Source organism: Chrysemys picta, chromosome 13, assembly GCF_011386835.1.
Source record: "Chrysemys picta bellii isolate R12L10 chromosome 13, ASM1138683v2, whole genome shotgun sequence".
NCBI classification, from domain to species: Eukaryota; Metazoa; Chordata; order Testudines; family Emydidae; genus Chrysemys; species Chrysemys picta.
In genome coordinates, this window is record NC_088803.1 from 34,507,034 (window position 1) to 34,533,486 (window position 26,453).

The 26,453-nt window shown below is 44.2% G+C and overlaps 1 protein-coding gene across 1 annotated transcript in view; it reads left to right on the forward strand.

Moving 5' to 3' along the window:
- TOP1 (DNA topoisomerase I) overlaps positions 1 to 26,453 on the forward strand; it is an 81,148-nt gene that overhangs the window by 49,646 nt on the left and 5,049 nt on the right. Inside the window, exons 6-18 of the mRNA XM_008168113.4 lie at positions 2,074 to 2,169; positions 3,544 to 3,619; positions 4,803 to 4,903; positions 9,952 to 10,067; positions 12,929 to 13,050; positions 14,928 to 15,050; positions 16,655 to 16,842; positions 17,565 to 17,709; positions 18,810 to 18,953; positions 20,621 to 20,806; positions 22,594 to 22,662; positions 24,105 to 24,219; positions 25,467 to 25,594. Of these exons, the coding sequence (XP_008166335.2) occupies positions 2,074 to 2,169; positions 3,544 to 3,619; positions 4,803 to 4,903; positions 9,952 to 10,067; positions 12,929 to 13,050; positions 14,928 to 15,050; positions 16,655 to 16,842; positions 17,565 to 17,709; positions 18,810 to 18,953; positions 20,621 to 20,806; positions 22,594 to 22,662; positions 24,105 to 24,219; positions 25,467 to 25,594 (1,609 nt within the window). The remainder of the gene's footprint in view (positions 1 to 2,073; positions 2,170 to 3,543; positions 3,620 to 4,802; positions 4,904 to 9,951; positions 10,068 to 12,928; positions 13,051 to 14,927; positions 15,051 to 16,654; positions 16,843 to 17,564; positions 17,710 to 18,809; positions 18,954 to 20,620; positions 20,807 to 22,593; positions 22,663 to 24,104; positions 24,220 to 25,466; positions 25,595 to 26,453) is intronic.

Below are 26,453 nucleotides of genomic sequence, written 5' to 3' on the forward strand. Positions count from 1 at the left end.
CCCCTCCTCTCATTCCTGACTGCCTGCCCCATCCAACCACCACCCCTTCTCCCTGTCCCCTGACTGCCCCCTGCCACCCCATCCAACCCCCCCTCCTTCCTGACTGCCCCCGGGACCCCTGCCCCCATTCAACCCCCTGTTCCTCTCCCGACCCACACACCTGACCACCACCCCGAACTCCCCTGCCCTCTATCCAACCCCCCCTTCTCCCTGCCCCTTTACCACGCTGCCTGGAGCACCGGTGGCTGGCGGCGCTATAACCATGCCACCCAGCTGGAGCTGGGCCGAACCATGCCGCCACCACCACGCAGCACAGAGACAGGGTCATGCCGGGCTCTGCAGCTGTGCTGCCCCAGGAGCTCACAACCCCGCCGCCCAGAGCATTGCGTCGGCAGTGGAGCGAGCCGAGGCTGCATGGGAGGGACCGGAGGCTAGCCTTCCGGCCCAGGAGCTCGGGGGTTGGGCAGGACGGTCCCACGGGCCAGATGTGGCCCACCTCTGGTTTAGACACAACAAATCCTGCATCTTGGCAGGGGGTTAGACTAGATGACCCTTGTGGTCCCTTTTCACACTGATTCTAGTCAGACAATTGAGCACCGTTACGGTTTCACCGAATGTATGTGTTTTAGGCCTGGTCTACACTAAAAAGTTAGGTTGACCCAGCTATGTTGCTCAGGGGTGTGAAAAATCCACACTCCTGAGTACTGTAGTTAAGCTGACTTAATCCCTGGTGTAGATGGCACTAGGTGGATGGAAGAATTCTTCCATTAATCTAGCTGCCAGGAAGAATAAATTGTACAGGGTAAATAAATACTTTTTTTTTCCCCCTATGGTGATACTTTTCAAATGTCTGGAAGCTTAGCTCTTGTTTATAAGTAATGCCATAAAAATGGCTCCTCGTAACAGCACATATCTGTTCTGTCTTCTGAGTTACATCTGCCAGCACCACAGAACCTATACAGCTGTGAAAGAGCAAACTGGCCTGTTCTGCCGCCTCAACACAATTGCCAGCTAAATTAAGATTCCAGAATGTCTCTTTCTGAGAGTGATGTACAGTGCAGACTGCTACTTGATTTCTCTTTTCCCATTCCACCCAATAACAAAATCTGAGTGTTGACTTGGAAACTGAGCTAATTTGATACAGAAATCATTTGAGGGAACGTGAATAGGAATGCTCAAGATGTCGCTCTTCGAGTTGCTTACCTGACTAGAATTGCATTTAGGGTGATTCAGAAATCATTAGATTTCTGATTCTTTTTGTAGCTTATTTGTTTTAGAAAGATAAGTTAAATGCTTTTTCCAAAGGCAAAGACTGAAATTTAAAAACAAGTTAATTAAAAGGGCAATCGCTTTTAAAATAATGTCTTAAAATTATTTCTGCTGCTAGCATCATGGCACATTAAGACTGAAAATGTTATGCCTAATTTAATATTTATGCTGTCTATTTGAGAGTTGGGGGGAAGCATGCACATGTTGTGTTCTTGCAGCTTAGATATTGAAAATAGACTAATTAGTGTACCTTTTTCTTGATCATCTGTTTCATATCTAGTTCTCACAAATGTAGCGTAATGCTGCAAGGTTCCATTTGCAAATGCTGTTTTTAAAATCAAACTGTTTTCTTTTGAGATACTATTTTTAACAAAGACTCTGGACTTCTGTTACTTGATGATGTCCCTGTTTCGCAGCATAAATGCATAGACTTCAATAGTTTCTAAACAATACATTTGTAAATTTTTGGAAACTGCACTCTGTTTACCTAAAATACAAGCCTCAGAGTAACCTAGAACCCCGACCTTAACACGTAAAATATTGCTGCATTCCTTGCATTGCTTTAGGCCTTTTGGATAGTGTCCGCAATTGTGGGGGAAATGGCGTAGTCCTAGACAATGTAAGGGGTGTAGCTCCCTACACTGGTGCAGGTGCTAGGAGAAATACAGGAACTCTGCACTCCCAAGACTAGCCGGCAGTGTCTCTTTACAGTTCCCTTCTTACATTGAATCGGTTCTATTTTCAAAAAACTATTTGACTCAGTGTTCTGTATTTAAACAAACAATCCTCTGCCTCTTTCCTTAGTCCGCCCCGTATTAAAGATGAACCTGATGAGGATGGCTATTATGCATCTCCCAAGGAGGACTCCAAACCCCTAAAGAGACCTCGGGAGGAGGACGAGTAAGTAACTTGTGTACTGCGCCTGTGTGAAGAGAATGGTTTAGAGGGGTTTTGGGCCTTTCAGAATTAACAAGTTGGATGTGGGACTGGGGATCTGGGTCCAGATTTTTTTATTGGAAGATACATTTGCTATGCTTAAGATCTACGAATGATTTAGGTGTATTTTTAGTATGGTACCCATACTGCTCTTTTGAAAAAGTATCTTTCGGTGCACTCTGTCTCTAGGAGGAAAAGGCGCTGTTAAGCGTTGCAAAACTAATGAATACAAAATCAGAAGGCAGGCAGAGAAAAGGGACATGGGTATTAAGAATGTAAAACGTAAATCTGAGTAAGAGGGGCATAACCGTTCACTAAATGGCTGCAGTAATTTCTGCTGTGCGGTGAAATGACTGCACAGGAGAAAAAAAGCTTTGTCAGCCCTAATTTTGCCTGCGCTGCTTGGCATGGATTCCCCTTTAAAAGGGTCTAAATATGTTGTGAGTTATCCCAATGATTTAATCAAAATGCACACGTAAGACCTACAGGCCATGTGAAGTCCCACAGTAAAATGGGCTTTTTGCAAAGCACAGCTGTATCTTAATGTGACCCTCTGAGTAAATCACTGCCATTGCTTATCACTGCTAGTGAGTTAAGGAACACAGCAGTCATACTTAGTAAATGACCATTACCACAGTCCCATTTTTCTTCTGTTACTGCATAGTATTTGTCAATTTCCAAAAGAGATGTGACTTTAGAAGTTTTCTTCTGTATAGTCAGCCACTGCCTTCTGCTTGATAAGTTTTAGTGACCTTCCAATCCAGTGTCGGTTATGAAAGGATTATGGCCTCACTAACATCATCGTGGCATTGTCGAACTAACTAGTACACAAGAAGTGAGCTGACTGGAGTGATGTGACATCTGGATTGTTAGCAGTGACAAGGAAAAATGAGTGAGATGGGCTTTTTCCCCCCCAAAAAAAATCTCTTGTAAAGTGTTCCAGTCTTTATCTAGCATTCTTCTCACTGGGTGCCCACTAATGCCTGTGAATTGGCTCCTTATCTTGGAAAACCCATGTACTTGGAGATAGTGAAGTTCGCTAAATCTTTGCACATTGAGGATTGTTCACATCAGTTTCAGATTTGTAAAGATCATTTTAGGGGTCTGTTGGCTGTATGGTGTGGGGCGGAGCTTCTGAATCCATTCCAGCAAAAAAGTGCTCTTCTTTCTTTAGGGGACCCCACTGTACGTTTCGGAGGATGGGGAGAATGAGCATGGGTGTCCATCCCAGAGGTGTTTGTGAATTTGCACATGTAGCCTTCATGCTTATATGTAAGTGCATACCAGGAAACAAAGTGATTTTTTGTTTGTTTGTTAACTGGTCTGTGTCTCTTACAGTGAAGATTATAAACCCAAAAAAATTAAAACAGAAGATATCAAGAAATCAAAGAAGAGGAAACAGGAGGAGGAAGAGGTAAATTGTGAGACAAAAGTTATAATTTCTTGATTTAAGAACGGAGTGCTTGTGGTATCTTGTAGAACAATGAAAGCTAATCTGTCTGATGCCCTGTTAGCCCAAATAGAAATTTAAAGGAGTGTTTCTACCCTTGAAATAAACTGGTGATTTTTAAGACTCATTCAAGAAGATAACTTTCTAAGGCCATGTCTACACTGTGGGGGACTATGCCTGTATAATCCTGTAGTGTACATACAGCCTAGAGTGACGTAAGGGGGTTTTCCATTGCTGTAGGAGCTTCACCTCCCAGAGCAACGGTAGCTAGGTCAACAGAAGTATTCTTCAATTGACCTATCTCTGTCTTCCCGGGGATTATGTTGGCATAGCGATGGTGCCCCTGGCGGCTAGATTTTTTTCACACCCCTGAACACCACAGCCATGTTGACTTAAATTTTAAGTGTAGATCAGATCTAATGCTCCCAGACTAATCCACATAGCACACCCCTCCTTCTGTACAGATGCATTTATCAATGGAAAAAGGAACTTTATTAACTTTTGGTATTGGCACAGATGATGTGATGCAGCTCAAAGGCAAAGAAGTTAATCCAGGGTTTAGCTATAACGGTGTCAACGCAGCTGCCGAGTGCTTTTTAAAAGCCATTAGAGATCAGCTCTGAAGTCCTGGAAAGGAAATTGAAGCTACTAAGATGACTAGAGATTTCAGCTACTTGGTGGGCAGGAACAGTGCTCCAGGATCCTAGTCTGCTGGCAAAGGGATGCTGGTGAAATGTATTTTGTGAGCAGTCCCAATTGGTGTGCTTATCTCTTTAAGGCTTAATCTACACTTAAAAGCTATGCTGAAATAGCTGTACCAGCATAAAAATCCCTAGTGTAGATGCAACTATGCCAGCAGAAAAGTGCTTTGAGCTGGTAGGGTTTATACCGGTTTGGTGTGCAAAATAAGCTATGTCAGCAAAATCACTCTGTTTATGCCAGTATAACTACGTATACACTAGGGCTTTTGCCAGCACAGAAATGTCAGAAAAATTCACAGCCCTATCCGACATAGTTATACCTGTAAATTTTCTGGTGTAGACCTGGTCTAAGTAAGAGTCTTTCTATTTTAAAAATACCTTGTTGAATAAAACATAGCTGTGTTCTAATAATCCTTCTGCCTTTCCTCCTCGTCCTCCCTTTGTAGGACAACAAATCCAAGAAAACTAAGAGCAAAGATAAGAGAGCCCCTGAAGGAGACAACAAGAAAAAGAAGCAGAAGAAAGAGGAAGAGCAAAAGTGGAAATGGTAATACCTCTGTGATAAATTAACCTTTTGTCATTCTTTGCTTACCCTCAACTCATTATATCGTGCTCTGACTAGAGATTAAATAAACAGGGACCTGCAGATCCACTGGCTTTTACTGTTGTTAGCACACCATATCAAGGTTTGTGTTCTGAATATGTGGTTTAGTTTCCAATAACATTTTTAATATCTCATTTCAGGATATTCATTCTTTACATTAAAAAAAAATCAGAAATTTGAGTTCTAAAATATTCATTTTTCAGCTTTTCTGAGCTGCCTTAAAATGAACTAGTTTTCTACCTATCCTGGAGCAAGTGATCCAGAAGCTGATGGATCCATTCTCTTCCCTGCTGTAAAATAGAGGCTACCCAGAGTGATCAGACACTGCGGGTTTCCGCCATCATGAGGCAATATGAAAGCTCCTTGGTTTATTGATGATTTAGGTTTTTTTGTTATGTGCAGGTATATTAATTGGAGACTAAGCACTGTATCACTTCAAAGGCAACCTTGATCCTGGGACCTCCTTAAACTAGAAGCATACCGTTGAAATAATTTTGGCTTTCACCCCCGATTATTACAGTCTGATCTCAGCTGTGCAACCGTCTCCCTTCACAAAAGGGATCTTGTCTAAAGAACACATGAATGAAAGCTGATCAGAGGACACATTCTATTTGAGTTTTTAAAAGCATTTAAGATTTAATCTGTCCAATCTGGGAAGCATTTGAATGGGAAGCATTTTTTCCCCTGTGCAGAATCCAAAAAGTAATGTAACTGGTGTGACTGAAGTTCAACTTTCACTGACATTGGCATTTAAAAATATAGATCTACAAATAAATGAGGATTCTCCAGTTTGAGTGCAAGAGGGAGAAAATGATCTGGCCCTGGGGTATGAGATGCACCTGTGTCACTCTCCCCTTGAAGAACTTGTCAGCTTGATGACTCAGCAGATGAATTTTTCTTTACAAGTGGTTTTGTACTGGCATCTCTAATACAATCCAGTGTTGTCCCCCAGAGTATGTGTAGGGTAATGAATATTCATGTATTCGAGGACTGGCCCTTATCACTCCCTACAGTTTAATACAGCTTGGCTTCAAATGCAAATATTTTTCCAGACTCCTGTCATCTCAGCACTTTGTTTGTTTGTAAGACCTTTGAGTGACTCAACTTAGGAGCTTCCTTCTACCTCTTCCCTTTGGGGGTTATTCTGTTGTTTTAGTAGGCCTCCTTGTTGGGAAACCCCTCTTAGTATTCACCTTGCATTCCTCAGTTTCACCCCATCATGCCTTGCATCTCCCTAAAATAACTCCTCTTCCTCGTAGTGTTTACAGCCTTCAAATATTTGACTCCAATTGTCGTGATTTCAAATGCAACCCTGACCACCAAATGTCCTTGTATGTTTAGGTTTTACTCTTTCATCCTACATCTGTCATTTCAGCCCCTCCATAACATCCTGGTGCTCTTCTCTGAATTCCCTCCTAGCTTCCTGACCTCTTTCTGGTGCTCTGGCTTTCATCTATTTCAGTTTTATTGTAACCATTAGTACATATAGAATTGGTGATCCAGAAAAGGTCTCTTGCCCTAACAAGCCTCTCTTTTGGCTTTATCTCAAGCAAACCTTCCTGTTTTTTGTCTCTGTATCCTAATATTTAGTTTTCCCCTTTTATATCATAGTCGGTATCGTCGCAAGCCTTTATTGGAAGGCCACAGAACTTTCTCCTTGCCTGTCTTGGCAGCATAAGTCAAAGTTAGCTGTGTCAGAGCTCTGCAAATTGTGCTGACTGCTGAGCGAAACTGCATTTGAGTGCAAAACCCGGCAGTTAGTAACAATGTCCTTCTGCTGATGTTCGCTTAGTCCATCTGCAGCTTATCGTAGCATGTCTTTTCTGAAGGGGGTTTCATCTCCATCTTGTAGCGCTCCAGCCTCATCTCTTCAAGGGATTTTATTTGTTCCATACCAGTCAGTTTTCTGAAGCTCTGAATTCTTTGTGGTGTTTTCTCTAGTGCTTGCCTTCTTGAGCATCTTAATCCTCGTAATGATGGCAATGGCATCACCATTTTACAGCCAGGGAAACTGAGGCACAGAGGTGAAATGACTTGCCCAAGGTCACTCAGTTGGTTAGTGGCAGAGCTGCAAATAGAACGCAGCATGGAACGGCCTATTCCAAGGCACAGCCACTTTGCAGTCAGCTCAACTTCCGAACCGGAAGAGTGCCCCCACAAAACGATAAATCTAATCTCAACATCACTATAGAGTAGGGCGGCCTCAGAGGTACAAAATCTCTACAAGGGAATGTCAGGAGAGTGTTGGTGAGGGGCTAGTGAGGCAAACAAACATTAAAAGGAATAGTAGCAAATCTGTCCTGAAGTATTGCAACAATAACAGCTACGACTCCGTGTCTGTCACGGAGGTCGCAGAAGTTACGGATTCCGTGACTTTCCACGATCTCCGTGATTTCTGCAGGGGCCAGTTTGGCTGGCCCCGGGGCTGCCCTAGCAGCTGGCTCTGGGGCCAGCCACAGCAGCCGCTGCTGGAGCAGGCCCGGGGCCAGCCACAGCAGCCGCTGCTGGAGCAGGCCCGGGGCCAGCCACAGCAGCCGCTGCTGGAGCAGGCCCGGGGCCAGCCACAGCAGCCGCTGCTGGAGCAGGCCCGGGGCCAGCCACAGCAGCCGCTGCTGGAGCAGGCCCGGGGCCAGCCACAGCAGCCGCTGCTGGAGCAGGCCCGGGGCCAGCCACAGCAGCCGCTGCTGGAGCAGGCCCGGGGCCAGCCACAGCAGCCGCTGCTGGAGCAGGCCCGGGGCCAGCCACAGCAGCCGCTGCTGGAGCAGGCCCGGGGCCAGCCACAGCAGCCGCTGCTGGAGCAGGCCCGGGGCCAGCCACAGCAGCCGCTGCTGGAGCAGGCCCGGGGCCAGCCACAGCAGCCGCTGCTGGAGCAGGCCCGGGGCCAGCCACAGCAGCCGCTGCTGGAGCAGGCCAGGCAGCAGTCCCCAGGCAGCTGGCAACAGCGGCCATGGTCCCCTCTAAGATTTAATCACAGGTACAGGTCTCGGGCCGGAAATATTTGTTTATTGTTCGTGACCTGTCCATGACTTTACTAAAAATACCTGTGACTAAATTGTAGCCTTAATAATGGCAGATGATCTCCTTCCCTCTTCACCACCACATAGCCACTATGCAGGAGTCAACTTTTTCTCTGTGCTGGAGTGGACTTTTGAGTGATGGAAACTTCAGGTTAGAAATCGCCTACTACTGCAGGTTCGGATTTCGAAGTGGTCAGCTCAGCCTTTGTTCTTAGACGTGTGAAACATTGGCTATGTCTCCACTGCATAGCAATGCGGACTACATGGGGTGTGAATTGCAGTGCTCACCAAAGTGCTGCGTTGTAACTGCCCCATGTGGAGACTGCTGGCTCGAACTAAGAGGTACCTCGTTCACATTAACATAGCCCTAGAGGGCCAAGTTGGCATGAACTAAAATTTACCTTTTTAGTTCGTGCCACCAGCGTACACGAGCAAGGTCATGAAAGGAAGCCCTTAGTTTGTCGGTGTCTTTACTCTGAGGCTTATAACAACTGAGGTTCTGTCTGCTTTGCTTGGACACTGAGGAGCTCACTGCACATCTTGTAAAGGTAATGATGGGTCCAGGTTCTTTGACCAAAACCAGTATCATCCTATCATAGCAGTGTGCTATGTCCCAGTTGATTCCTGGTCTCCCCTCTGGCTGTGACTGCATTTCAGCAGTGCCTATATGCAGATCGGTTAATAAGCACTTTGGGCTTCTTCAGAGAGAAGCCTTATTATATATTTATATGGTACCTGTCTCTTATACAGTGATCCTGTTATCTAATTAGGGCTGCAGCAACCAGCACTTATTTGTGCACAACATTTCCTGCGTTGCTGCCAGTACATGTATGTCTTCTCCCAACTGATGACTCACTCCAGCGTGAAACTTGCTAGGAGGCTGGGGATACAGGAATCAGGAGCAGCATGGAGAAACCTGGCATTTTTTGTCCAACAAGTTGGCTGGGTGATTAAGAGATCGAATGCTGTGACAGGATAATAGTGTCCCCCTGCTGCATAAATGCTAAGATGAAATAGATTATTTTCTCAGCAGGAGATCCTGTGCCAGTGGTGTGTAACAATTACTTTATTGCCACTATAACAAAAGATCAGTGCAGATGTATGGAAGGAGTGTGGTGTGACAGTTTGAGCAAAAGACTGGGAAGCCAGGACTTGGGGCTCTTCAATTTGTTATTGGATATGTCATTGATCATTGATTGACACCAGAAAAGTCTCTAAACCTTTCTGCCTCAGTTTCTCCAGCTGGAAAATAGTAATACCTACCTCAGGGTTATTATGGAACCTAATTAATTATTGCAATAGAAGCCTTAGGGCACCTTTGTCCTTATCCTTTGTTTTCTGCTTGCCTTAGAGAACGTGTTCTCTTTATTATGCAAAAAAAGGGCAATGAGCTCTCGCTGACAGAGAGGATTAATTAATTAATATTTCTTCTCTAAACACCTGGGTTTGCTTAGGCCACAAGTGAAATTCTCTTTATCGTCTCTAACCTTAATGGGACATCTGTCCACATCAGAAAGTGATCGCATAATTTGCAGCTGTTGTCCATCTCTGTTCTGGAGAGATCTTGGACTGGAAGTTAGATGAGGGCTTCGTTAAACTGACAGTCTGCTGTAAAGAAGCCTGCACTATACCTGGCATTCAGTCCTTTACTTTCCTGAGTACACATGCATGCATTTGTTTGGCGAAAAACATAATTGGCTACCCTCATCCCTGCTGCAACTCAGTTGAATATAACTCTGGCATAACAGCAGTGTGAATTTGGCCCAGAACATTAATTTGTCTCTGGAGCCTGTTCCATGCTTCTCAAAAAGATGGCAGTTGGTGTTCTAGGTTTTGCTTGTGTACTGCTCATTGTGAACTCTGAAGTGCAATGCAGTGATTGCTTACTGTTTTTATATGCCACCCTTCCCATGTAGACACAGAAATGATGGCTGGAGGGTGAGTTTGTATCAGTTTGTTGGTCTGTTTTTAAAGGTGGGAGGAAGAGCGCTACCCTGAAGGCATTAAATGGAAATTCCTAGAGCACAAAGGTCCTGTGTTTGCTCCGCCATATGAACCTCTGCCTGAAAATGTCAAGTTCTACTATGATGGTAAGTTGTTAAGGGTTCACACTTACTGGGATAGAAGGTGGCATTCTTAATAGGAGGGGAGGGTTCTCTTGTGAAGTGGTGGGGTGAGGTGGTGGTCCAGTCTAATTATTTGCTGTATAAGCAAATTCCAGGGATCAGAAAAAGAGGAATAAACTTTATAGAAACAAGGAAACCTCTGTTAGATTCTATTTTGATTGAAATAAGCAGTTGCATTTATTCTCCCTGTGGTCACAAGGGTACACGTCACAGCTCACTTAGCGTGTGATAATGCTTTACACCATAAGTGACAATGTCTGACCAATGCACCGTGTACTAGTAGTTATTTTTCATCATTGCTGGTCTTCCTTGGGCCTTCGTCCTTCTCATTCAGTGTTAAGGTCTCTTTTTATATATAGCTTTCTATACAGAGTTATTAATTTTTCCCATAACACCTGCTTGAAGTGATCAGAATAACAGGCAGAACTTATTTTAATATAAATGATGATTTGGTTCCTGCAGGTATGATCACATTAAATGGAGGATCATTTTAACCAGGGATTGGATTAAGTGAAAGGTACTTGAGTGGATGAAAATTGAATTTTTCACTCTAAAGGGGCATCTGTCTGTGAAATTGCTTCAGAAGCAGTGGGATGTTCCCATGAAACATTGTGGAAGTTTTAAACTTAGAAGTTGTGAGATTCTTTTTATCAATAGCATGTTCAAACAAATGTCCAAGCCACCCCAAAGACCATCTCTAGGAAAATGCGGTGTCGAATTCACCCACAAGCTATTGTGAGAGATCTGCTCAGCATCCTACTGTCTGTGCTCAGGAGGCCTTGTCCAATTCCGAGATTACCCCAGAATAACTTCTAGACTTCAGTACTCCACACTTGGTCAACCACTTGCCAGCCTCCTCTGAGTAGAGGAGTCCATCCTGTGACCAGTCCTGCCTTTGCAGCAGAAGGCCTGCGTCCATCTGACAGGGTGTCCATAATTACTGCGGTGCTATTGCTAGAGCTCCCAGATACTTGCATCACCAAAGTAGCCTGTTAGTTGCTCTTGTTTTTTAAGCTGAGTTACTAACATTCAGGGCTCTTGATAAATTCCATAGTACTGAAGTTATAGTCCCATCACAGGACGACTGCTCAGGTCTTTGAAAGAAGGGAAAGTGAGGGATGAAATTCAATCCAAGCAAGTTTCTGCAGTTCTGCTTACAAAATAACAACTGAGGCCAGTGGTTACTCTGTGCCAACTGTAGGCAACTTTTGAGCCATTTTAATGGCATTTAACCCCCAAAACATCTTACCAGCTTATCACTTACACCTTTTTCAACTGGTTTAGCAGCTTTATCCCTTTTACCTTTGCAACCCTCTGTTTTGCTGCTTCCTGCTAGAAGTATACAAACAATGTATGTTTGTTACAATTAAACTAACAGCAATCCTGTTGGTATCTTAGTTTCTAGTGTGATGTATTCAATCATCTTTGGCCTAAGTGAGCCTTCCTTTGCTATGTTTTGTTGACTTAAGTTCTTTAGACTGGGCAGATAGTTCCCTCACTTTACTTTTTGCATATAATGTAAATTTTTCACTTGGTGAATCAAGAGGACTACATTTTACTTTCCCAGTAGTTTATTAAACCGTTAACAGTAGCAGTTCTGGCATTGACTTTTGTGAGGTAAAAGAGTCAATTAAAAAACCACTGATGCGCACTCTTCAAGCTATTGGGATTTAAAATATTCCTCACTATTAGCTGTATCCATGAGATGCATGCAAAATATTTCTCTGAGAGTGCTGGAGCATAATGTGATGTCAAGAATGAGATCTGGGACTGAAGAGTAGAAAAGGTAGACCTTGAATGTGCAGCTCTGATGCAGCAATTTCTTCTCCCTCACTCTCAAAAGATCTCTTCTTCACAGTGATTTCACTTTGAGGAAAGGCTCTATTGCGATCCTGCAACCAAGCTGAACTATGATATCACCGATCACTGAAAGAACTAAATGTGACTATATTTTGATTCTGAGGAGTTGGAGACATTGGAGTATGTTCCCATGATACCTGAATCTCTCATTCCATTGGTTGGTGGAGTTCGCACATACTTACCTTCCTGTGGGAGGGGAGAAGAGTGTTTTGGCACCACTTACTACCATATTTGTGGGTGTCACTGGTGTGTGCTTTGGCAGAGATTTGCCTCTGTTCCTGGCTAGAAATAGCTGCTTATTCGTAGACAGCAAGTTGACATGTTTTAAACTGTGTGTGTGAGGGGACTAGGAAAGCTAAATGATGCTTTGTCTCCTGGTTTAGTAAATATGCTGAGAGGCAGAAGATGGAATTGAATAAAAGCCAATATGGCTCCCTTGTCTCCTTCACTTTGTGCACCAACATCACTACTCTCAGCAGGGATATAGATGTGTACCTCTGGTCATGGTGACTCTTGATTAATGGTTTGCTGCAGGAGTTTTTTTTCCTTCCTACTCTATATATCTTACATGCCTATCGGACATCAGATTGGTTGATAGTTAATTTTTGTTATTTTATTTTTTTAATATTTAGATTCCAGGGGAAATTTCCTGATCATATTTTAGAACTATTTTAACGCAAGGCAAATTTTAGGCCTCAATGGTCTGATCATTCTTCTCTACTCCCTTTGCATCCCATACTTAGTTTCAGGGGACACTAGTTTGTGGTGCCATGTGACACACTGAACAAAACCTCACTGAAATACAAGGGCAAACCATATTATTGTACGTCCACAGAGGTCCACCATTGAGTGGAAGGGTTTCCGGATCTCTTGAAACATCAAGGTGCAAAAAGCAGAAAGGTTTAGGGGCTGAACATCTTCAGCTGACTTTTATTTTTATTTTTTTAACCTCCTCTCTCTCATAGGTAAAGTAATGAAGCTGAGTCCCAAAGCAGAAGAAGTTGCTACATTCTTTGCAAAAATGCTTGATCATGAGTACACTACAAAGGATATCTTCAGGAAAAACTTTTTTAAAGACTGGCGAAAGGTACGGATCCCTGGACTGGGATGACAGCCTACATGACCATTTTCTCCTGAGTGTTAGAGAGAATAGGGGCTACTCTGACTCAATGCACAAAATGCTAGTGCAAGGCAGAGAGCAAAGGGCTGCCTCAGATGTTAGCATTGAAAGTTCCTGTTAATGCTGTAGTTTTCCAGGAAGGGCCTCCTGGTAAATATTTCTTAAATGAACATGGGTGGACCTTTTGCAAGTCATACTTGCGTGTGATATGACATAGTGGGTATGGCTGAGCTGATCATTACGTTTTTATCAATGACCTGGAAGCAAATGTAAAATCAGCACTGCCGAAGTTACAGATGACACAAAAATTGGGGGAGTGGTAAAAAGTGAAGAGGCCAGGTCACTGATACAGAGCAATCGGGATTGCTTGGTAAACTGGGTGCAAGCAAACAATATGTGTGTGAATACAGCTAAATGTAAATGTATACATCTAGGAACAAAGAATGTAGGCCATACTTACAGGATGAGGGAGTCCATCCTGGGAAGCAGTGACTCTGAAAAAGATGTGGGGATCATGGTGGATAGTCAGCTGAACGTGAGCTCCCAGTGTGTGATGCTATGGCCAAAAGAGCTAATGCAATCCTGGGATGCATAAACGGAAATATTGAGTAGAGAAGTTATTTTACCTCTGTATTTGGCACTGGTGTGACTCTGTCCAGTTCTGGTGTCCACAATACAAGAATGATCATAGAATATCAGGGTTGGAAGGGACCTCAGGAGGTCATCTAGTCCAACCCCCTGCTCAAAGCAGGACCAATCCCCACACAGATTTTTGCCACAGGTCCCTAAATGGCCCCCACAAGGATTGAACTCTCAACCCTGGGTTTAGCAGGCCAATGCTCAAACCACTGAGCTATCCCTCCCCTCCCTGATGTTGATAAATTGGAGAGGGTTCAGAGAAGAGCCAGGCGAATGATTAAAGGGTTAGAAAACCTGCATGATAGCGATAGACTAGACTCAAGGAGCTCAATCTGTCTAGTTTAACAGAGAAGGTTAAGGGGTGACTTGATTACAGTTTAGAAGTACCTACACAGGGAACAAATATTTCATAATGGGTTCTTCTGGCTAGCAGAGAAAGATGTAACACAATGCAATGGCTGGAAGTTGTAGCTAGACAAATTCAGGCTGGGAATAAGGCACACGTTTTTAATAATGAGAGTAACTAATCGTTGGAACAACTTACCGAAGGTCGTGGTGGATTCTTCATCACTGACCGTTTTAAAATCAAGATTGGATGTTTTTCTAGAAACTCTGCTCTTGGAATTATTTGGAGAAGTTCTGTGGCCTGTGTTTTATACAGGAGGTCAGAATAGACAATCGCAATGGCCCCTTCTGGCCTTGGAATTTTGTGAATCTTTGCCCCACTGAAACTGTGGAATTGAAGAGCCATCACTACCTTTGTATCAGAGGCTAGCCCCTTTCTTAGTCTTGCAAAGTAGGAGCTTCACTATCCCAACCAGTATAAAAGCGTGCCAAGAAAATAAGCATATTCAGGCAGCTGGCCCAGGTTACCTAGGTGGCCTCTCCTTCTCCCAGTAACTTCAACAACCCTTGAATGGCTAAGTGGTTTGAAAGGTTGCTGTGTAATAGAATATGCACTCAATGCTTGCAAAGATCAGACAGAGTCTTAATGTTCTGTGTGCCACATATACCCTCTTCATCCTTTTCTCATTCACCCTGGCTAGGTTGAGTACTTACTAGAAATTGGCAGCTCTTTGATAGACAGGCAGAAGCTGTGTTTATTAGGAGCACCTGCCCTTTGATACCTTCTAAGGGGCTGGGAGGGGCAATTAAACCTTATTCTAACTATAAGAAGGTTTTAAGCTCTACTTTCATCCGCCCAGGAAATGACTTCAGAAGAAAAGAGTACCATCACCAACCTCAGCAAGTGTGACTTCACACAGATGAGCCAGTATTTCAAAGCTCAGTCAGAAGCTAGAAAACAGATGTCCAAGGAAGAGAAACAGGTACTCTAGGGAATTGTAGAAGACTGTTCTAGCCATTTAGATGTGTTTTTTTTATCATAATCCTTTATTCGTTCCTCTGGCCATATCATCTATGCACAGTCTGTCATTCCGATCACACTGAAGGGATTTGGTCAAACCTGTACCACCCAGGGTGGATTGGCAGAAGTATTGCACTTCTAGCTAAAAGTCTCTCTCTCTGCTGATCTGACTGTGATGACTAAGAATTCATTCGTTTCCTAGTAACATCCCTGAGATTTCTTGTGTCACTTATGTTCCTCTTAAAATGTCTGCATAGGTAATATGTCGAGAGCAATGTTTAATAAGAAACCTCCACCTACTGCAATTCTCTTTCTGACAATAAAACATTTCTGGCCCTTTCTCCTTCAGCACCATGGTGTTACTAGGATGAAGATATTTTCAAGGAGTATCTGCATGTCTTTCCTCCACCCCCACACAACCCCTAGATACCCACTTCAGTAAGAACTAGAAACGTATCACAAGATCTAAATGTGGTTTCATTTAGTGCTTTTGGTCATGTAATTCTAGTCTAACTGTCCTAGGTGGTGAGGTTCAGAGCTCCTCTAATTGGATGGGGGATGGTTTTCCCAAAACAATTGAAGCTCATGGTGTCAGGATTCAAAGGTTCCCAGTATGGAATAGAGCATGTGCCTGGCTTTGCTGGCTTTTAGCCTTTTATTTGATAAATATTGGTTGAGACACACCACACGCTGCATAACTAATAGAGTAGAAGGCGCTTTCTTGTGTCCACTTCTCAGTTGGTGCAACTTCATTTAAGGGTGCATTGATTTCTTCATACCTTTCAACCTTGTGTTAGGTCTCAAAGTGAGAAGCTTGTTTCTTTAAACAACATGATGTTAAATGCGGTGGATCAAAAATCCTTAAACTTGATGTTTGTGGCACATGGACAGAGGGGAATGGAGAGGCAGTTGGTTTGGGGAAATAGGTCAGAGACAAGTGAAATGTAATTACAAATTTAGGAAAAATTGTACATGTTTCATATATTACATTTAGCTATTAGTAAGGCTAAGACTCTGTCTTGGATATTTTTAGTAAAAGTCACGGACAGGTCCCGGGCAATAAAGAAAATTCACAGAAGCCCAGGACCTGTCCGTGATTTTTACTAAAAATACCTGACAAAATGGGGAACTGCAGAGTCCCCACACCGCCTGCAGTGGCTGGGTAGCTGCGGGGGTTCCAGCTTGGAGCTCCAGGGTCCCCCTGCCACCCCCTCCCCCCCCCCGGGGGTAGTGGGGGGACCCTGCAGCTCCCAGCCACCGCGGTCTGAAGTCACGGAGGTCTCTGGAAGCCATGAATTCCGTGACCTCCGTTACAAAAATCGTAGCCTTAGCTACTAGTTCCTGACTTTTTCTGTTTGTGTCGCCATTTAGATTGTATGCTGTTCTAGGCAGACGGCCTTTTATTCAGTGTTTTGTACAGCACCTAGTACAATGGAGCCCCAATCCTGATTGGGGCCTGTAGGTGCTACTGCAATACAAATAATAAATGAATTTTGCTTCAGTCTGATACTGAGCTCCGTGGTGTCTTTGGGTGCAGTGCAATCTCCCTGCTTTGTGTCTTCCTAGAAAATCAAAGAGGAGAATGAGCGGTTACTAAAAGAATATGGCTTTTGTATCATGGATAACCACAAGGAGAGGATCGCCAACTTCAAGATTGAACCCCCAGGCCTCTTCAGAGGGCGTGGCAACCATCCCAAAATGGGCATGCTGAAGAGACGGATCATGCCAGAAGACATCATCATTAATTGCAGCAAGTGAGCATGGGATGCTTTGCACCTTGCTTTGCTTACTAGTTAGGATAACTTTTTTTTATCGTATATGTAACTTGACATGGCATCTAAGCATTCAGAAGTTCATGTGTTGGGTTTCTTGGTCATTTTAGGTGTTTTGAAGGGTAAGAGGTATAATGAAAACATCAGTTGTGTACAAGCCATTCCTTTCATAAGTCACACAGAGCTCTGTCCACACACCTCAGTGTTGATCAACACCAGCACCTTCTGTTACAGTGCAGGGCAGCTCCTGTTAATTCTACTCCCTTGGGGCCAAAGGGTATTTATTTTATGTATGGCTCTCCCACTTGATTTTTTTTTCTTGTGTCCTAAGAGGCAACAGACCAATGTGTAAGGTCTTCAGACTTCTCCTTCTCCATGTAGACTACTGAAGCTGCAGAAACATCCCCAAATCAAAGCAATGACCTTCCCAACAATGCTACTTATCACAATAACTAATAGAAGGGAACAATTCCGTAAGAAGCATAAACATGACTGTGTATCTCTTGATCTTTGACTTTCAGTTTGATTCACCTTACTATCCTGCTACAGAAATGCAGTTTCCCAGACTAGAGTAGGGAGAGAGACTTGTTTAATATGTTTTGCTGTCCATTAACACTTTAACCTTTGCTAGTCATCTATATTTTATCACCTGGGATCTATTAAGACCATTTCTTTCCTCTTGCTGTTTTTGTTACCTTATGCAGGGATTCCAAAGTTCCCCCACCTCCTCCAGGTCACAAATGGAAGGAGGTCCGGCATGATAACAAGGTGACCTGGTTGGTGTCATGGACTGAAAACATCCAAGGATCTATTAAATACATCATGTTGAACCCCAGCTCTAGAATCAAGGTAAGGTTTTATCTGGAAGGTTGCTTGGCCATGCTGCATCTTAACCAACTCTCTTAAGGTGGGGAGCGTGGCCATCTAGTGGTTAAGGCAGCGGACAGGGAGGCAAGACCGACTTTTTTCTTACTCTACCATTGATTCACTGTGTGATATTGGGCAAGTCACTTTGCCTTCGTTTTCCCCATCTGCCAAATAAGGGTAATCGCTATTCTGTAGGGGTGTGGAATAATATCGGTCAAGTGCTTTCAGATTTCTGGTTGAAAGGATGTTCTCATCCTAGTTGGGAGCCTTTCATGGTCTGCAGTAAGCTTAAAAGAAAATTTCTGCCAATTTTGTCTCTAAGTTTGGCCCCAGTGTCTCCTGCTTGATCATGCAGTGAAGTCCTAACCATGTGCTGGATGTCCGTCTAAAGGCATAAATCCAGCTATGTTACTTCACTGCAAGATGGAGGAGTAGGTGATGTTCTGAGAAGAACAAACCTCGCTGTGAGCACGGATAACTGGTAATTGTCAAATCATGTAAAAACAAATGATGAGACTTTGAAAGTAGTTGGATTTCCGTTTTTAGTAGGACAGATTTTTGGGAAGGCCTTCTCAGTAGGAAAATTACCTGTTTTTAAGAGAGACACTACACTTACTGGGTGGCTCCCCTGGAGCGAAAATAAGAGTCTTGTCCTGAGTGTGTGGTGGGACGTCATTTCTGATGACCTACAGTAACCGTATCATCACACACCTCTAATGTGCCATTCAAAGCTTTTTTAAAATGAGTTCACTCTGCTGTCTTTATGGCTTTACTGAGTGGGTTTCTAATTGTGAGAAGGGGACTGCTAAGAAAATAGCAATTTCCTTAATAGAGTAGGGGGTACCTTTGTACATTGAGGGGCCTGGAAGACCAAGTACCTCTCTCATCTGATTTCTGACTTCTGTGCAGGCACTTGATGTCATGGCCACTGAACTATGTGCAGCTGCATGTGAACTTAGTTCAGGCAGAACTTTGAGCAATGAATTCCCAGTGATTTTGTGCACATAGGCTTGAGCAGGAACTCTCTCTGCTTCTGCTGCTCACTTTCAGGTGTGTTGACTTTCTTGTGACTGTTTCTGCAGGGTGAGAAGGACTGGCAGAAATATGAGACGGCTCGGAGGTTAAAGAAGTGTGTGGATAAGATACGGAATCAATATCGAGAAGACTGGAAGTCCAAAGAGATGAAAGTGCGACAGAGAGCTGTGGCACTGTACTTCATTGATAAAGTGAGGGTTGATTTCTGGCAGTTTCCTCTTCCTGCCTCACTCTGAATAAAGATGCAGGGCTGGTGGGCACCTGTCCCTAAGCCCAAATAAAATTTTGATAGAAACGCTCACACGCTGCACAGATTAAATAAGGGAGTTGAAGGGCTTTGAGAGAAACTACTAGTTATTCTATTAGAAGTCCAGTCCTCAGAGTACCCAGAGGTCTCCTCCTGGAGTGACAGTGGTCTCCACTTCCTCATAATTAACTGGAAATCCAGATCAGTAAATTGCCATACTGAACCTGGTTACGTTGGGCAATATTGTTTTGTTCAGACAAAAGTCACAATTAGGTTAATGTCAGAGTCCCCCAGTTGGATCAGTGGGAGCTCTGCAGGTGGGTGTATGGCCCTTGGCTTCCAGGGGTGTCTAATTCCTCCTGGAATGCTCTGCTTTTTATTACCACTTAGTTATGAACCTCACGACTCTGACATGAACTGTGCTAATTGGTCTTGCCACACTTAGGAAACTCTAGTCGGTCACCATGTTTACGCAACTGTACTATTTAAAACTGTGTCCCTAACAGTGATAGCACTGCTGTGTGGCTTCTGTGACCAGTTAATTACTCATCCGCGTGGATGGAGTTAAATCACAGTAATTTTAGTCATGATTTAAATTAGCAAGCAGGAAACTATATATAAATTATTGCTTTTAATCTTGTATTGCATGTGCACTTTTTAGTTATTTTCCTAAAGAAAGGTTCATTCTCCTTGGTAGGCAATATTAAAACATGTTTATTTGCAATTATATATAGCCTCTAAATGTGGTGGTACTTTTGGCCAACCAGGAGGATACACTATATCTATATACATTTATTTAAGCAATCATATAGCTTAATCTACACTTATGAAGATTCTGCATATTTGCTCTTAATATCCCACTGGGAACCTATCTAAATCCTTAGGGTGTCTAAATATCTTTGAAAATCTGGCCCCATGTCTTTAGCATTAATAGATTTCATCCTCTCCCACCTGGTTTGTATGCATAGATTGGAAGAGGAAAAGCTTTCCTGTTTGGTCAACTCTGTCAGTTTCTCACTTGTTTGAATAAACTAGTGCAAATGAAGAACATTAATACATGTTCTCTGCAACTGCTAGTTAAAATGAAACCAAAAGTAAATAAGGCACAAGCTTTCTTTTTTATTTAAATAATTTTAATAATTATAGTAAACTAGGGCTTAACATAGGTTGTCATAATGTAAAATTTAATTGTAAACAAGTTTGTTTTTAAATGTTTTAATTTAAATGAAAAATCCAGTTTAAAAAATAATCAACTTTTTATTTATCCTGATTTTGATGTATCTTATGTCTTCTCCCCTTTTTGGCACCAGCCATATAACTTCCTTTGCACTTCATTGTGACTCCAGCTATTTATATTTTAATGTCAGTAATCTAAGTTTCAAACCTCTCCTTTTGAGAGTTGCCTGTTTTTAGCTTCTCTGAATGTCCGTGCTCCCCTTCTGTTCAAGGATCAGGCACATGGTACCATGCTAAATCGGAATACCCTGGTTATTGGGCAGACAAGACTCCCAGAGGACCCCACAATCCATAAATTACCAGAGCAGTTTGAAATGCTAAACCTCTTATTTTGATTCCATTTTCCCACCTCCCCTTCTCTTGTTCAATTTGTAGCTTGCCCTGAGAGCTGGTAATGAGAAGGAAGAAGGGGAGACAGCGGACACCGTTGGCTGTTGCTCCCTCCGAGTGGAACACATTAATTTGCATCCGGAGTTGGATGGCCAGGAATACATGGTTGAATTTGACTTCCTCGGTAAAGACTCCATTCGATACTACAACAAAGTCCCTGTTGAGAAGAGGGTGAGATGTTTCCCATTCTTGTCTCTGTGCACTGTTACAAGGAAAAGAGGAACTGGCTGGTGGAAAATCTCCAGAAGTGGCGATTCCTGTGCATTGTGTTTTATTCAAATGTGAAGGCAGAAAATAAGTTAGCTTATCTTCTGACCTTCCCTTCCTGTGGGTGCTTTGGAGGAGTAAGGCTGCCACCTTCTTGGTTCTGATGTGAAGTAACCATACTGTGAGGCCTTTATTGAGGTTTCTCCTTTTCTAAAGTCTCCATGCTCTGAGCTGGTGGCCATTTAGTCCATGCCATATCCATGTGACCAGCAATGGTTATTTTAAAGCCATTATGTGGACGTGTTGTTAGTTTGTAGCCTTAGCATCCTGCTTTTTTCTCAGTGATAGACGTCTTTGGGACACAGTCATAGCCACAGGTGCAAAAGCCAAACCTCCCCAGCAGCATGAAGAGCACAGGGTGGTAGGTACTTGGCTGCACTGTTACTAGTGTAGCAGTAAGTAAACTTGGAGTTCTACAGCAAGTATCATGGCCGTGTGCCTGGATATTGTACAAGGGATTTCTTTTGTTGACGCTCATGTCTGAATGTTTGCCTTCAGTGGGCTAGGCCCTGTTCTCAGGTACTCTGGTGTAAATCAGTGGAGCAGCTTCACTGAAGTATGCCTGACCTAAGAACTATTGTACAAAGTACATACCTGCTGACTGAGACCTTTCTGTTCCATGCAATATTTATTTGCATTGTTTATATTCAGTCCCCCAGTTCTCTCTCTGTTGTTACTTGGATGGCTCCAAGTTAAATTTCCATCCACTCACTATAAGCAGAGGCGTTACAAAAATCCAGGGAGTTATTTACGCTATATTTACTCTGGTGTAAGAGAGAGGAATCTGGCCCACTAACTATACACCTAGCACAGTGTGTAAAATACAGTCTCTGTAATGCTGTGACGAATGGCAAAAAGCAGTAAATGTTGACTTTTTTTTTTCAAACTGCCACGATTATAGAAATGAGGGGTCACAGGGGTTAAGAAAGAAAAATCTATTTTTCTGTTACTAAATTCATTGGCATTAGTCCCTCTTGGGGTATGTTCTTTAAGAGTTCGCAATGGGGGAATTGATTATTATGGAAATAGAAATCTCTGTGTATTAGATGTCTTGTTATCAAAATGTGTTGCTGAAAAGCCTGGAAGTTGATTTTTCAAGTGATTTCAAAGCTGGTCTGTCTGAATAATCTAGGATGCCTTGATTGTTTTTGTGTGGAACATCAAATGCAACAAAGGGACGTGGCTGTATCAGGGCTGCCAAGTCAGTTTACATCACTGGATTGGGCCTGAGATGGCAACTCTGCCCAATGGGAGAAGGTTCAGGGTGCACATTGGGTAGCAAGGATGCTCTGAGAATAACCTTGTTCTGCCAGGGAATAGTGCCAGCTTGGCTCTCTCTTTTTAACCAGGGCAATTAATAGCAATGATAGTAGTAGAGTCTTTCTCAGCTCTGACCTAGAGGGCTCACCTCAGAGGGGTGAAATGGGCCATTCACTCCTTGGCTCTTCTGCTGCCAGGGAGGAGAACTGTTAGCACAAGTTCTAGTGGCGACTTGGGATGTGGACACCTGTCCATTTGGAATGGGATCTAGCTCTTCTCACATGGACCATCAGGTAGCCTTTAGAAGGCAATGACCTTCAGGCACTGTTGAACTGGAAACCCAGAAGCAAAAGACTCTCTATCCCATTCCCAAACCCCAGAGCCATCTAGTCTCCTTGTGAAGTATTTTTTTCCCTTCTCCTTTCTTGTAGGTTTTTAAGAATCTTCAGCTGTTCATGGAGAACAAGCAGCCTGAGGATGACCTCTTTGACAGACTCAATGTAAGCAACAATACTGCTTCAGAGCTCCTTAATCTAGCCCTAGTGAGTCTTACTATGCTGTTAGCCCAGAGGTGAGCAAACTACAGCCCGCAGGCCACATCGGCCCGCAGGACCGTCCTGCCTGGCCCTTGAGCTCCCGGCCGGTGGGGGCTAGCCCCCGGCCCCTCCCCTGCTGTGCCCCCTCCCCTGCAGCCTCAGCTCGCTGAGCTGCTAGCGCTCTGGGCAGCGGGGCTGCGAGCTCCTGCCAGGCAGCGCAGCTGCGAGAGCCGCTGGCCTGTCCTGGTGCTCTAGACTGCACGGCGGCGTGGCTGACTCTGGCTGGGCAGCGCAGCTGCCAGTCCCGGTCCTCTGAGTGGCATGGTAAAGAGGCAGGGAGTGGAGGGGTTGGAGAACAGGCAGGGAGTCCCGGGGGGCAGACAGGGGGCAGTTGGATGGGGCAGAGGTTCTGGGGGCCTGTCAGGGGGCGGGGGTGTGGATAGGGGTCGGGCAGTCAGGGGACAGGGAGCAGGGGGGGTTGGATGGGGTTGGGAGTTCTGAAGGGGGGGGGAGTGGGAGGGGGTAGATATGGGGTGGGGGCCAGGCTGTTTGAGGAGGCACAGCCTTCCCTACCTGGTCCTCCATACAGTTTCGGAACCCCGATGTGGCCCTCAGGCCAAAAAGTTTGCTCATCCCTGTATTAGACGAACATGGTACGATGGCTCTGTTGTTTTTGCCAGCCAGCAGCAAATCGTACTGCCACAGAGAAGGCCTAGATTTCATCTGTCTCTTTCCAGTGGGCCAGGCAGAGACTGGCACAGAGGCAATAGCCATTTGTCTCCAGTAGGGATGTGCACATTTAAGTGACTGGTCTAAAACCTTAGTCTTTAAGCAGTCTGGATTGCGCCGACTAGGGGCTTGTTGCTATGCATGGGGAGGAGGTGTGGGATGTGTGAGGTGATAGCCTTGCTATCCAACCCCCTCACCCCCCCCACCCCCCCCACACACACATTCAGATCAACTTGAACACTGTGAAGGAGCTGAGGGCCCCTACAGAGGTGAGACAGACCCACCCCCACGTATTGGGGCCAAAAGTATAACAGTGAAGGAAGAAGAATTGCTTTGCCATTCATTCAAGTGGTCACATCAGATGCTAGTTCTTCCTCCTCCCTAGTCTCCATCAATGCAGATCTAAAGCCCAGTTCCACCCCAGCCCCTTGTTCACTTTGTCAATAGTTGTAGCTACCACATACTCCATTATTCCTATATTGGCCTAAGGAAGACCTAGAAAGGTTCCAGGCATGGGTTTCTCCTTGACTGGATCATAGTGTGTGTACCTAGAAATTCACAGCTAAACCTCTGGTCCAATGGCAAGACTGTGAGTCTAGCAAGGATGCAAATATTCAGAAGGATTCTAGTCCTAATGCTGGAGTGACTGAAACCTCAAACTCTTTCTGCTCCCTTAGACCAGTATCTTAAATAAACATCTTCAAGACCTCATGGAGGGCCTGACAGCCAAGGTATTCCGTACTTACAATGCCTCCATCACGCTACAGCAGCAGCTAAAAGAACTCACTACCCGTAAGTGCTATTGTCTGGGATCACCTAGCCTAATTTGTGGTGATGATTTGTGTGGTGATGATACCTTGGGGTGGATCCCCAAGGTGCCTCAGTGAGTACAAAATAGTCTTGCTGGATAACGAGGCCCAAAACCCTAGGAAGGGGATGGACAAGTTATTTAGGATGAAACGTGATTTAGGATTTTCCCCAAAAACTCTCCCCTCCTTCGGCTTAAGGCCCAAAGTTTGACCTCCCTTGAAGTGTTTAGATTATTGGGAAAGTATGTTCTGGTCCCTCACAAGCCTGTATTGTCCCACTCTAGTGGCACAAGGCAACCTCAGAGAGGACATTACTGGCTTCGTAGGGATTCCCTTAAAATGCCAGGTGGCATAGGGTTGACTATTCTAGACCTATGCTACTCCCCTTGCAGCCCCCAACATAAGAGACATGGCTGATGTGGGAGAGTTTGTTGAGGGATCTGCAGCCTCTAGCCAATCCACAGCTGCCAAAACAGCCCTGTGGCTACTGTCTTGCACTGGGGATGGGCCAGTGACCCTAAGATTGGGGTGATGCAGACTTGGCCTACAGCCATCTTGGTGTATTCATACCGTCATCCCCAAGTGTCCTGCAGCCAGCACAGCTAGGTCTCCAGGACCTGCCCCCCACTATCTTGATGGAGGTTTTATCTTAAGAAACTTAAAATTTTAGAAGTGACCCTTTGAGGTGGGAAGAGAGGGAGAGTGGCTGTGTCCTGGAAAATCCCTCCCTCTGTGCATCTGAGACATGCAGGGCAACATTAGTACTTGGCCATTTGTGTAACACCATCTGTCCAAATGCTGCACAAAACATGGATGAGCCAACCCCCCTTCTAAGGCAGGGAGATATTGCCCTTCCTACAGAAGGGGGAATGGTGGCTTAGCACGGTTAAGTGTCAGGTCCAAGGTTACGTACTATCAAGAACAGTCCTGACTTACCCTGCTCTGACTGCTAGATATGCTGCCCCTCTATTGTTGCCCGTGCTTTGCTCTTATCTGCTGAAATTACTCATGACTCTAGTACACAAAGAGAAGAAAATGGCATCTTTAACTCCTTGGTGCCAGGATAAAATTCGGATTTGGAATTTAAATGCAGTGCAGAGACTGGTATACAAGAGATGAATGCAGACTAACTTAGCCTCATTATTGAATATGAATCAGTAAAAGCAATGGCGCATGTCCATGGCTGCTCAACCTCTCAGAATTGTTTCACCTGCTTTTCAACTTTTTCAGCGGATGATAACATCCCAGCAAAGATCCTTTCCTATAACCGTGCCAATAGAGCTGTTGCTATTCTGTGTAACCACCAGAGGGCGCCACCAAAGACTTTTGAGAAATCCATGATGAATCTACAAACCAAGGTAATTTTTAGACTCCTTTAGATTAAAGGCAGAGCTAGAAATCACTTTTTTCCTTTGGTTGTGGGTATATCATCATTTGCTTCTAATTGCAGTGTATCAAACTCCACTAAAGGGGAGTCCACTTTCCTCTGTCTACGGAGTGCCGGTGTGGCTGGGTCTGAAACCACTCTGTCTTGTAAGGCCGAGTCCTCTGGTTTTTAAAAGGAAATCTTCCACCTGGAGGACAGATCGTCTGAGACACAAGCACCCTTCTCCATTGGGCTAGAACAAAATCTGCCACTTCTCAGTTGACTTTCTGCCCCTAGCCAACCAATCAGGTGCTGAAGGCATAAGCTGGCTTTCTAGGCCAAAAAAAATCCCTAGAATATCTTTCTTGCGAGATGTCATTTTTCCGTCAGCAAAGTCTGATGCATGCTGAGGACACACTACAGAGCTTAACTTAAAACCACAGTCCTTTTCTCTGATTTGTGGCCCTGAAAGGAAACCAGAGTGGGTGTCTGCTCCCTTCAGAGTGGCCTGGTAGACCTTTGTATCAATGCAGCTTTTGCGCGCAGTGCACTCTACTCCTCTAACTCGACCTCTTCCTTTACAGATTGTTTCTGCCGAAGGCCATGAGGTCAAAATTTGGCTAGGTCTGTTCACAGCCTGACTTTAAAATAACCCTCTCAATAAGGTGTTCTGTTTTACACTGGGGTGTTCTCTTGCTTCTGTAACACCTAACCTGGCTGCCCCCACCCCTGATTTTTACAGTTGAATTGAGTTGTTACCTTGGGAGGAGGTGGAGAGTTTTAAAATAACAGTTAAGGACTGAGGAGCTGGGAATCTTTAAACCTTACTAGACCTCAAGCTAAGACTGACT